At 53.4% G+C, this 12,838-nt stretch overlaps 3 protein-coding genes across 3 annotated transcripts; 2 read left to right on the top strand and 1 right to left on the bottom strand.

Moving 5' to 3' along the window:
- Window positions 1-192: 192 nt before the first annotated feature.
- On the top strand, window positions 193-4,862 carry ColSpa_00384 (autophagy-related protein 11; the record flags this gene model as incomplete). Its single annotated transcript, XM_049266596.1, has 4 exons — window positions 193-260; window positions 324-435; window positions 486-4,604; window positions 4,722-4,862. The coding sequence occupies 4 exons, from the start codon at window positions 193-195 to the stop codon at window positions 4,860-4,862; spliced, it is 4,440 nt and encodes a 1,479-aa protein (XP_049122553.1).
- Window positions 4,863-6,517: 1,655 nt separating this feature from the next.
- ColSpa_00385 (uncharacterized protein) lies at window positions 6,518-8,085 on the top strand (the record flags this gene model as incomplete). The annotated part of the gene is made up of 2 exons (XM_049266597.1): window positions 6,518-6,855; window positions 6,909-8,085. The coding sequence occupies 2 exons, from the start codon at window positions 6,518-6,520 to the stop codon at window positions 8,083-8,085; spliced, it is 1,515 nt and encodes a 504-aa protein (XP_049122554.1).
- An 821-nt stretch (window positions 8,086-8,906) lies between these two features.
- On the bottom strand, window positions 8,907-10,450 carry ColSpa_00386 (excitatory amino acid transporter 3; the record flags this gene model as incomplete). The annotated part of the gene is made up of 2 exons (XM_049266598.1): window positions 8,907-10,078; window positions 10,162-10,450. The coding sequence occupies 2 exons, from the start codon at window positions 10,448-10,450 to the stop codon at window positions 8,907-8,909; spliced, it is 1,461 nt and encodes a 486-aa protein (XP_049122555.1).
- Between the last annotated feature and the right edge of the window lie 2,388 nt (window positions 10,451-12,838).

Genomic DNA, 12,838 nt, shown 5'->3' on the forward strand with positions numbered 1-12,838 from the left:
TCGTCCGGCGCCTGGCGAAGACAACAGCGACGACGAAAAAACGAACGAGGCGGACATTTCTCGCCCACTCTCGCCTCTACCTGCACGACGTGATCAACATTATCGCATAGCTACGACAACCCTCAGTAATCTTGCTGCAAAGGCCGAACGGCGGGCTAGCTATCGCAGCTTCCGCTTGGAGATGTTCCGGTGATGGCAACGCAGGTGTTGATAGCCCATACGGGCCAGCGCCTGCAGGTGGACACGACGCAGTTCTCAGCGTATGCTACTGTTGCCTCCAGTTTCGAGACGGGGTGTCAGGAGAGGCTGACTTTTCGTTGTAGGCTCGATGATTTCAAGACCTGGATCGCAAGGCAGACGTCGATTCCGGCGCATCAGGTTGTCGCTTTGACTGCCCAGGGACGAAGCGTCAAACTGCAGACTCTTCACCAGGAAGTATGTCACGTCTTTTTAAGAGTATGAGGGCCTTGCTGACTGCTGTGCAGACAGAGATTTACATCTATGACATCCGGTTATCGCAACCCAGCTCCCCCGGCGCCGCCTCGTCTCCCAAGTCCGAACTGCCCCTCCCCAAGCGGTACTCCGTCCCGAACGCCCCCAACTACATCGGAAATATCCGCGTGCTGTCAGAATGGCAAGCTCTTTACAAAGAGCGCCAGGTATGGGCCCTCGGCATCGTCGAGGACTCGGCGCGTATGGCGACCGAGATCCAGGAGCGATACGGCGAGATGGACGTCATCATTAAGTGCCTCGATGCGGCGGTGGCCAATCTGGAGATTAGTGTGAAGCAGATTGAGCCCAAGTATGCCGAGCTGAAGAAGTGGGTGCAGCCTGCGCTGGACGAGTACGAGCAGCTCGCCGAGAACTGGGAGCACTACCTCACCGTTGCGCGCAGTGTGCCGATTTCTGCCGCCATGGTGCGCTTCATGACCTCCCGGGACCTCAAAAAGAAGCAGACGACGCTCGAAGACCTGATAGAGCAGGACACGGCAAAGAAATCAGGACGTTTGGCACCGACGTCGTTGAAAAAGTTTAGCACCAAGGCTGCGGATCTAGACAAGGCTGCGGACAAGATGTACGGTGCGCTGGAGCAGTTGATCGGGGACTTTGACAACCTTGTTGGTCGATCTGCTCTATCACATAGTGGCGAGGCGGCCCAGTTACTCCTGGACCTCGAAGCCGTGGCCAAAAAGATTGAGACAGACTACCACATCGTATTGGAGTACACTGACACGCAACCTAATGTCCTCCAGGCATCGCGGACGGCAGAGAACCACACGTCGCGTTTGATACCCAGCTTGAAGAAACGTGCCGCGGAGATGGACGAGATGCTGCACTACGTCACGCAGGCGCGAAATGCGATTGCCTCTGATTGCATCGATTTTATGCGCAACATTACTGAGATTACCACGTTACACAGCAGCGTTAGGAACCAGATCAGCGTCCTGAACCAGGCTGAAGACGACATGACGACGTTTGACTATTTGCGCCTTATTCACCAGCTCCCGTACATGTACGCCTCCTTCGTTTCCGAAGCAGTACGCCGCCGTGAGTGGTCCGACAAGATCAAGACGGATTCGTCAACGCTGGCCAACGAGATGGCGTTGTTCCAAGATGAGGAGTCGAAGAGGCGGAGGAAATGGCACAAGATGGTCGGCAGCATGTATGGCCCCGACAAGGTTGAAGCCAATATTCTGGGTCTCGAGGTCAACTTGCTTGGCGAAGAGGAGGCATGGCCAAGCATGGCCAAGCGTGACTTGGAGGAGTTTTTGGAGCATCTTCAAAGACAACAGGCCGAAGTCGACATCATTGACGACGTGACAAAGCTGGTCAACGAGTTGAGCAGCCCCACGAAACAGCAGTCGAAGAGGTTGAAGGCCTTCAAGAATGGCAGTGTCCATGAGGCAGCCCTTGGCCGAAGTGGCTTGATGATCCGCGGCGATGACGATCTGCTCCGCAGTCTTCAAGACGACAAGTCGAAGCTCGAAAACAAGCTAAAGACCGCAGAGAGCCGGGTGCGGAGGTTGGAAGACTTGCTCCACAGGCAAAGCGCGGCGTCTCGACCCGGCATCGGTGGTCTGTTTGGTCACGAAAGAAACGATTCGACGAACTCGATCAAGTCGACGGCACCCTCGGAGGATACTCGTCGTTCGACAGGCAATTCGGAGGCCTTGCTGCAGAGGATCCAACAGCTGGAAAGTGAATTGAGCAGCCGTCGATCATCCGATAACTCGGAAGCCTTGACCCAGAGAATACAGCAGCTCGAGTCTGAACTCAGTAATCGTCCGACATCTGATAAATCGGAGGCTCAGTTGCAAAGAATACAACAGCTTGAAAGTGAACTCAATGCGGAGAAGGAAAAATGCGCAGCTTTCGAAAGAGACCTTAACGTCCGGGCCACTGCCCACGACGATGTCAAGGGGCGGATGGAGGAGGCCAACTCTACCAAGAAGGAACTCCTCGAGAATATGGAGGCCTTGCAAAGGGAATTTGTCGAAGAACGCAAGTCACTCGAGAACGAAATCAAAGGACTCAAGGCCCGTATCGAGGACACCGAAGATGAGATCGAAAACTTTGGCGAATCGAGAGAGAACGAAAAGGCTACCTACATCGAGAGGATGCATGACCTGGAGGCAGAGATCGATAGGATGCAGAAGGAGCAGAAGGATGAGGCGCTCAAGACCCAAGGCCAAGTTGAATTCTTACGCAACGAGTCACGTCTCCAGAGAGAGCAAAACGAGTCGCTCGATAGACAGCTCCAGACGGCGAATGACGAGGCGAAGAAGCTAGCCAAGACTTTGAGTTCTACTCAGGAGACCGCCGATGCACAATTGAAGGCACTCCGCGACGTTCATGACCAGCTGTCTCCGAACGACGATACAACCGAAGACCTCAACGATCTCATCGATGCACTTGTCTACCGAGCTACAGATGTCGCAGCCAAGTTGAAGACTCTGGAGAGCGACAGATCAATACTCAAGACCAATCTTGAGCAAGCCGAGGAGCACATCAAGACGTTGAAGGCTGAGATCTTTGAAACGAAGGGCAGGCTTGTCTCCGAGGAGGATAGCTCCAGACATTTAAGAGAGAACTTGGATGAAGAGAAGGCCAAGGTTGCTGTCCTTGAGCAAGAAGCCGCCGAAAATCGAGAGCAGCTGGATCAACTCCGCGCCAAGATTGCCGATGGCGAAACGGGCTCGGAAAGCCTTCGAAAGAAGTTAGACGAGGGAGAAGAGCGGATCAGCTCCATCACCGAGCAACTCGCATCCCGACAATCCCAAGTCGGTAGTCTGGAAGAGGAGCTTCGGCTTTACAAGGAGAAGATGGAGAAGTCCCAAGTCAAGCTCACGGCTGTCCTTGGCCACTTTGAATCTAGATCTGAGAAGACGAAGGACTTGACGCAGCGTCTCTACTCTCAGAATGACAGACTTTGCCGACTTTTGGAACGATTGGGCTTCGCGGTTACCCGCCAAGACTCGACGATGATGATACAGAAGGTCCCGAGGTCTGAGAGAGGCACCATGAGCCAGATCCACAATGCTAACGACTCTTCGGACCCTGGCCAGTCCATGATCCGTCGCTCCGGCATGCTCACTAGTCGCACCTTGGCCGACAGCACCGACCTGGAGCTGTTGTACTGGATGAATGGCACTGAAGACACTGACGCGGAGACGGACAAGTACGAAGCCTTCATGACACGTTTGGGCAGCTTCGACATGGACCTGTTTGCCGAGACGGTCTACAGGCGTGTCAAGGATGTAGAGCATCTTGCTCGGAAACTTCAGCGGGATGCGCGCGCTTATAGGGAGAAGGCGCATACGCTGCAGAGGGACTCGCATGAGAAGATTGCCTTCAAGCATTTCAAGGAAGGAGATCTTGCTCTATTCCTCCCCACAAGAAACCAAACAGCCGGTGCCTGGGCTGCGTTCAACGTAGGCTTTCCTCACTACTTTCTGCGAGAGACTGACGCTCACCGTCTTCGCTCTCGTGAATGGCTTGTCGCTCGCATCACTCGGATACAAGAGCGAGTGGTGGACCTCTCGAAGAGCTTGCACAAGCAACTACCCGACAACGACTCTGTCAATGGCGAGGAGGATGATAATCCGTTCCAGCTTTCTGATGGCCTGCGATGGTACCTCATTGATGCACACGAAGATAAGCCGGGCGCCCCCGCCACACCTGGACTGGGCAAGTCAACGATCGCAGCAAACACTGTCGAGGCCATGGCGGATATGCACACCCATGCGCAGGCAAACGGCAAGGACAAGCAGCGGGCGAACCCTCATAGCATCGAAGGTGTCAGCAAAGCTCTGAGCAAGAGTCTCGAGAGCCGCCGGAGCAGCTCCAACTCGAAGAAGGCTCTCCCCTTCGCCGTCGGTGGAGGTGCGGCACTGCTCAAGGGCAACGCGTTGGGCAGCGAAACCAATTCACTTCGCGCAGCTGCGCCGGACACCCCGACGGAAACTAGCCCGCCTGAAGAAGGAGCGCCTGGATCATCGGCCAATGGACACGAGCATTCGGGACAGCCTGGGCAGGCTTCGAGCCCGCTTGCGGAAGAGGGTCATCCCGCGCAGGCGGGTGATGAGAGGTCCAGATCGCCCGAGGTACGAAGCACGATCGATTCCCTAATCGGTCCCTAGACTCTCCTACTTCTGTGTTCTCTCTCCTGAGCTACACTCACTGATTCCGATCAGAAAGCTCGATCGCCCTTAAGACTACAGCGTCAGAAGAGCGGGGCCAGCGTCGAGAGTCCGACAAAGAAGAGCGTCGTGTGGGACTCTCTGTGGAGCGTTGACTTGAGCTTCGAGAGCAGCGGCGGTGGCGGGGCGAAGAGAAAGTGGGAGGGGCATGAGAGGAAGTGAGACCCTGTGAGGTATAGGTGCCCTGCATATTATGCGCATTACACATAACATCCGAAGCCCGTTGAACAAGGATAGCTTGGAGTTTTTATGCTTTCTCTGCTTTAAGCATGCTGGAATCATTACCAGCCCCAAGCCGAAAGCTCCTGGGAGGCTTGAGCTTGCGTAATGTTGTTGTTGTACGACGTTTGTATTGGTATTTTGAGCTATTTTGGGCAAAGCCTGTAGGGGTTAACCGGTTCATCCCTGCGGCTGTAGCATCTCTCGGTACATGAGCTATCTACTTTGACGAGGTCTGGTAACGGCAGCGGCAGCGGGTGGGCTCTATTGGGACACAGAATTACGGAGTATTTGGGGTGATGGGTCTGTTGGAGGAACAGGAAAGCGAGCAGAATGCGATTTTTTCGGTCATTTATTGGAATGTTACGAAAGGAGGAAATGGATGTGCGTGGGGGAGATTACATGGCATGTGCTTAGATAGATGACCTTAGAGGTATCCCTTTGAATTGAATCAGTATGGTGCGTTTGCTCAGTGATTAAGGTAGCAAGGTGTCTCGACGACTTAGTGACATGGGTCGGTAGGCTCAACGTGGATATTCGCTGGTTTGGTGAATCCGATGGAGTGACACGGGTTTTCCTGTGAGTTTTGTGAAGTAGGAGCGTTGCATTGCGTTTGTTGCAAAAGTTGTTGTGAAAGGCTCCTTGTTCAAGCCAAATAATGCCTACCACTTCGGCATTCTTCTCTTTCCCTTTGTCCTTGAACGGCTGTTTTAACGTGTGAACTGTAGATATTTCGTTCAGCTCTATCAGCTGGGCTGGCCCTTCGACACAGGCTCATTTCTATTGAGCTTAATCGAGAACCCGAAAATCGTTGGTGTCACTTCAATCTTTGCAACAACGTAGTAACCAGCTGACGGCCCAAGAGAGATTGAAGCACTTCACAATGGCTTTCTCGTTCATCTTACTACTCTATTCTTGTTGCTGTCTTTCCTTACTTTCTCCTCCACTTGCGTTGAGGTTTTGTCTCACCAAAGAGATCAATAAAAAGGGGTTGCAATATTTCTAAGCGACATCGTACGTTCAGACTGCTGCTATCAAATATACACGAGTGGATATAATACAAACTGGCATGTACATGTGTGCCAAATCCAGCACGTCAATCCCGAACCAAACCCGCCGCGACAATTCTGGGTGTTCTATCCCAAACCTCCCACCACCGCCTACTGGAAGCAAACCAGAAGGGCCAATAACCTGGTTAACAAACACCAAAATCCTCCCGCCATTGGGTCCAGCCTTAAGCCGTACCATCAATCCCCGAAATTCTCGGGTGTTGCCCGAACTATGGAGACCCCCAGCTGGCATATAAGATCCTAGGTTTGCATTCAACGCAACACATACCTACAGCTCACAGACCAGATCCAACGGACTTTACAACATGGTGTAATACGGTGGCTCAGTCGATATACGACTCGGCTCAGGTCTCAAAACCGGGTTCCGTGCAGTACCGATGCTTCCTCGAGGCGAACAGAAGGTTTCTGTCGGCGATCCACAGTCTTGCGGGCATACGGCGGCCTGAACATGAGGACTGGAGACCGGACAGGAGAATCCAGATTGCCCCTTGGAGCATCACTGGCAGATGCAATAATGCCCCGGTCGATATGGAAGCGACCAATTGGGATCAGATGGTTGTGGTGCCGCTACCGTACGTTGATTTCCAGCGGACCTACGGATCCATTAAAGTAACGAAAAGAGAACAGATGGCGCGAGACGAGGGAAAAGAACGAAGAGCATGGCTGGCCACGCCGCATATTATCCACGATGCAGAAGTCCGAGAGCTGGATGAACTAAAAGAAGTTTTCTCTTGTTATGGCTTCTGCGCCAAACCTTTCTTCAGATTCCCTCAAGACAAGCTGGCTAGTCAGAAAAAGGTCATCGAACACACGTTCTTCGCTAGTCCGGTCCCAAAAGACGAGAATAGCTTGTGGTACTCTCTTGCGTAAGCATTTTCCCGCCCCCTCTGCATAAACTAGACTGATCGGGTTTGCCTAGAATTCTCGTCGAGAACGATCCTACGGATGCGAAATGGATCAAGGGCCAAGTAGCAGAGTGGTTTTACAAGAATCTAAGAGACACAGCGTCAGACCGATTTCGAATGTATCATCATTTACTCGCAGAGTCTGGCGACTGTGTGGACCCGGACCACGTACAAGACTGGGGCGCGCTGGATCTCCTCCGGTGTTTGAGCAGGAACGACGTGATGGCAGGGATGCCAAGGGAAGCCGGGTTTCACGAGATGCTCCATCTCGTGGCGGACTTTTTTGATACAGAAGTCATCACATTCACCCGCCCCCGATATCCAGGTGCATACAATGCTAACAACCAGGATATGAAACAATGGCTGCAAACGAACCCGTACGACATGAGGGTGTACGGAAAACAATCGTCTCAGAAGAACTACCGGTTGTGGAGATTCCAGGACCGAAAACAAATACTTCTCGTGACAGCCCCTGAGCTACGGTACTTCCAGCCCGTCGCTCGCGTGAATCCCGAGCTGCCCCGTTATGAAGCTGGCGACAGGTCGACCCATGGGCATTACATCAGTACCGTGACCTTCGAGGTGTGGGACCGCCATACGCCGATGCCGTGGTGGCCCGGGTTCCGTTGGGACGCACCGAACAGCCAGTGGATGGGAGACTGGGAGGACGACAACCTGCGCAGTGCCATTTCTGTGCATCAGAAGCTGGGAATGAAGCCGAACGACGTTACGACTGGTCTGATCATGCACTCAGTGAACAACAGCCAACTGATGGGGCCTTGTTTCAAGGATGAGACGAGCCAAGTGACTCCCGCCCTCAAAGCAGTGTACGATCTGAGGGCATCGTACGTCGGCGACGCAGACTCGGACAGGAAGGCGCTGCTGAGGTGGAGTAGACAATCTCGGCTCACGTGTACTGCTTCGAAGCCCGGAGTTGGCCAGCCGCTGGATCCTCCGCCGGTCGTCTGGGACTTCGATGCTCGAATAGGATCTGCCCGGCTTTCTCCCCGCTTCTCGTCAAAAAGACAGTGGAGTGCAATGACGAGCGGAGTTCAGAACTACCTGCACCAGGACTGTATCGGACGCCGGGAGAGCTGCGGATGGTTAAGGTTAGAGGCAACGGAGGTGGAGAACAAACGTCCAGATTGGCATGAAAACAAGAAGAGGAGGAGGGTGGCGGGTGCCACATAGCTGACTCAAGGAACCAGAAGAGAACAGAAAACATGCATGCATCTTCATCAAGAGACTTATGTGATGTTTCATGGATACATGATGGCACAGATGTGATAAGTCTATGTATGTGTGTTGCGCACAGTCACTTCATACAGAGCCTGGATGTAAGGTTGGACAAGCAGCACAACCGAACCAAAACCGGTTCTCGGCCAAGCTACGGGTTGTGTGATACATTTTACTAATAGAGTCCCGTTACAGTACGATAAAACCCAATCGACAGTAAACTGCATAAAGCAGCATGTACTGCGGTGGATCATGTTTGTGAACCACATGATTCAGCGGGAAAACGGGATTTGGCCGTATCTCAAGGAGCATATCGGCATCGGCATCGGCATAATGGCAATATGCTATCTAAAGCTCCAAAATGAAAGGTGACCACCTCAGATATTCCGAATGGCCATTTTGAAGTTGGTTGAAACCTCTTAGCCCCTGGTTACCGACAAACAACTATTGGTTGGGAGCCGAGCAAAGCCAAAAGGGGTGTTCGCTCTTCAGGTATCGAACGAGCAAAAGGCGGGACCAGCTAGACATTTTTGATCTGGCGCGGCAACGTCAACGTTTTACCGTGCGACACCGGAGCTTAGATGCGTCATGAGTAGGATGGAAAGACCAAGGTTATAAGATGAGAGAGCCCTGGCTAAAGTACGCATGCTACTAGGAGAGATTGGTAGGCAAGAGAGTTGGTCCTTTCATAAGATTGAATCAATGTGATATTCGCTTCTACACTACATCATATCCTGCAACTTTCATCATTACCCAATATATCCTTATCCAAAGATTTAGACACGCTCGTCATTTTGGTTCTGGCTGAATTCCCGAACGACCTCCTCCGAGCCATCATCAGGGTCAGTAATGCCGGTCATCTTGGTGACGATGACGGCGGCGAAAAGATCACCACTGACGTTGGTAGCAGTACGGAACCGGTCAATGAACCAATCGATAGCAACGACGACGCCGTACATTCCACTGGGCGGAATGCCGACGCTCGATGAAATCATGACGGTCAAAACAAGAGAGGAACTCGGGATGGGCGTAGTTCCGATAGAAGCCAGGGTTGACAGCAACAAAATGATGATGTAGTCCGCCGCGTTGAGGACATGGCCCTGCGTCTGAGCGAGAAACACGACAACAATGGGGAAGTAAATGGCGGTTCCGTCCATGTTCACCAGACAACCCAGGGGGACGGCGAACTTGTTGACGGTCTCGGGGATCTTGAGTGTCTCACGGCAGCAGCGCATGGTGACGGAGAGAGTAGCGGCTGATGAAGCAGTACCCCAAGCCGTCAGCCAGGCGGGTGAGCAGCTGAACCACAAAGTGTAAGGGTTTTGGCGAGTGAAGGCGAAGAAGATGAGGGGCAGGATGACGAAAAGGTGCAAGAACATTGAGCTGATGGCGCCACCCATCAGGATGCCTAGGTTGACACCAATGTCGTTGATGTCCAGCTTGAACATGTTCGGCAGGATGAGGAAGAAAACGCCGATGGGGGCAAGCTTGATGAGAAAGGTGATGATGATCATGATGAGGGTCTCGATCTCACGCGCCGCCTTGATCAGAGAGGAGCGACCGCCGCGGTCATCGATGAGGTAGCCCACCACGACAGCAGTGACGAGAACGGCGAGGAGGTGGTCCGAGGCGAGAGCATCGACGACGTTGGCTGGGATCAAGGAGTTGAAGAGCTCAGTGACGGTGGCCGGGATGTCTTGGTCCTTGCGCTCCTCGTACGACTCTTGGTCCTTCTCGGACATGCTGTCCGTGGCGATGGACTCAGCAGAGGCGACGGTCATGAGACGGGCCCATACTTGGGATGTCATGATGATGGAATGGACAATGGCTACAATGGTGGTAATGACATAATAGCCGATGGTCCATTTGGCGAGTTTGGCGCCGCCATTGGAGATTTCCTTGAGCTTCTGAACAGCGAGAACCATAGCCGTCACGATGAGGGGCAAAACTAGATGTCGCGTCAGTTTCTGATTCTTTGGAGGGTATACCCTGACGACGATCTCTGCGGAAACGTAGAGAAGAAAAACATACCGACAGCCTTGAGGGACCGCAGCCAAAGATTGCCGGGGATGATGAGGATGGTCGTCGCTGCATCGGGGATATCTGGGTGGACGCTCTTGACCCCCAGACCGATGGCAACCGCGATAGCGGCGGCGATGATGATCTGCACGGCGGAACCGGGCTCGATGACTGGGTGCCACCACGGCTTCTTCTCGTGGACAGACTCCCCAGAGGTGACGGATGGCTGCTGCTGGACCTGCTCCATTGAGGAGTTCTCCTGAACGGCCTTGTCAGCGGTACCGTATTCCGACTTCTCCATTGTATGCTGGTTTATCGAGCCGAAGCAAACACAACGTTGGCGGAACTGGAAAAAGCGTCTGGAGATGAGGGTTGAGAAGAGGTGGTTATATGAGCCCGCAACAAGATCGCTGCCACGCTGAGAAGGAAAGGGAGAAGGGGGAGGAAAGTTTGACCTGGATCGACGTCTTTGAGAGAGGGATATATACGTGAAGTCTGTCGGACTCGTGGGTTAGGCTAATTCCATGGCTTCCACCGGGATTTCTTGTCTATCTATCAGCCTGTGGCGACCCGGGACCGGCTGTCTGCGGTGTAAAGACCAGATTCAGCTCCATCTTGGAGGTGAAGGGGGCGAACCGGAGGCTGCTCGCGTGGGCGATTTACCGGTTCGGCTGGGACATGCCACCTAGGGATATTTCACCGAGATAGGGCACGGCACGCATATCTCCCTCGCCAAGGAGAGAATCGGAGCTGGGAGAGGGTACAGCAGTTGGCATCTTTCACGCGAAAGGAAGGTGTAAGAGGATTCATTCCATCCCCGCGTTACCCACCAGTCGCGTTCGATTAGAACCGGGCGACTTGGATTGACTTGGTCGATCCGCGGTTCTGGATTGGCAATGCCTGGCCTGCCTGGTCTGCCTTGGATGCATGCATGCATTCATGCGAGAGAGCGAGACACTGGGAGGGCCGCAAACCGGCGTGGGGCTCGAGAGACGAGAAACAAAGTCAGACGGCGTGGACGCGGGCGTGCGTGCGCGACAGGGGTGCAATTCCAAGGTGACATTGATAAAGACAAGTCTGAAGAAAGAGTGAACTTTGACCGGAGTCTTCACTGAACCTGAGGAGTCTGGAAGGGAATGGGAGGGGGCACACACCCACGCACACCTCAACACCATAAGACAAAGATAGGACGATGGACACTGACTGGCCGAGTCGGTTTAATGCGTCAGGATGTTCGCCTGGGTATTGGTCTTGGCTTGAATTACAACTTGGCGGTGACGACGAGGCTATGATAGCGGAATGCCACTAACGGGCGATAAAAGTTGTTTCCTAATGGCATACCGCCGCCGTCCGCCCGCCGCCATCATCGGGAAATTGCATGGTGTTGTGGGATAAGCGCGAAGAGCCTCATCTCTGGCTTCACAACGCTGCAGTCTTGACAGAGCACTTCTCATGTTGTCGACAACGACATCGACAACAGTCTCGGTTGGTCAGGCGATTCCGAAAGAGTTGTCTGTCGAAGAAACTTCGCTGCCTAGGTCCAACCCCTCGCGCGCAAGACACCCGTGCATTTCGTCGTCTCCTTATGGTGACAGAAGAAAATGACAAGACAATGGCTGTTCAAAGCTCAATTCTTGATCGTATTGTCAGCCAGCCAGAAGACCCATCGGTGAAAGGATTTGAGGTCCCAAGACCTACCAAGGCTCGTTACCAAGAAGCCAGAGGATGAGATGCCCATTTGGCAGCGTCAGACATGACTCTCGGACGACGTTGGCGCGACCTCGCCAGCCGCCCATTGGTCCGCCACGGCAGATGCCGCGCCGCGCCGAGAATTGCCGAGAGGCTCGGCGGGAGCTACGAAGACGAGGGTCGGGGATGGGCTCCGAATTTTGAACATGGGGGTGGAGTGGAAGAGGGAGAAAAATTAGGAGAAAAAGTCTTGGCCGCCACGGCCAAGAGCGTTCCATGCTTTCGACTTTCCACCCGTCGCTCCGCCCAAGACGCTAGAAGTTCCGCTTGCAGCCATTCATAGCCGCGGGAAAGCGTTGCATCTCGCACCGGTGGTCAGGTGGTCGACTAACAAACTGTCAAATGCTCTTTCCTGCCACAGGGCGCCGGATGTTGACCGTTCCACGGCCCGTCGCCGGCCTGGTAAGGCACACCCACCCCGGTCAACATTCCTCGATTATTACGTACAGTTCAATATGGTGCAGGGGACTTGTGTGGATAACCGAGCGCCGAGAGCTGCCAGGGTCCAGGAAGTCATGGTATATGCTAACTTGGGTGTGGCCAAGGGATTGAGGACGTCCGAGTCCGTTAACCTTAGTCGTCATGTTTTCTGGGGATCCTAGCAAATAAGATATTTTCTTGGGATTTCTATTGCCTGTTTTTGATTAATTTTTACGGCACAAAAGTCTATGTGTCATTAATCATTCTGTAAATGAAGCTGTGAACAGACCCTGATTCTAGTGTATGCAGCTTTTTTGCTGGGAGAGCAAATCTGGGGAGTGGACTTTGTGGCCAGCCCTTCCTTTGGTCTCCTATGACTTGTCTGCGCTGCAGGGAGGCCGCCTCCACGTTGCTCAGTCTTCTGTTCTGGTGGTCTCGAAGAGTCGACGCTTTGCCTCTCGCTCCGCGGACTCCACAGAACAAAGGTGAAATTGCAGGCAGGTTTCGTAATTCGGATGCC

Source organism: Colletotrichum spaethianum, assembly GCF_022836535.1.
Source record: "Colletotrichum spaethianum MAFF 239500 DNA, contig01, whole genome shotgun sequence".
NCBI classification, from domain to species: domain Eukaryota; kingdom Fungi; phylum Ascomycota; class Sordariomycetes; order Glomerellales; family Glomerellaceae; genus Colletotrichum; species Colletotrichum spaethianum.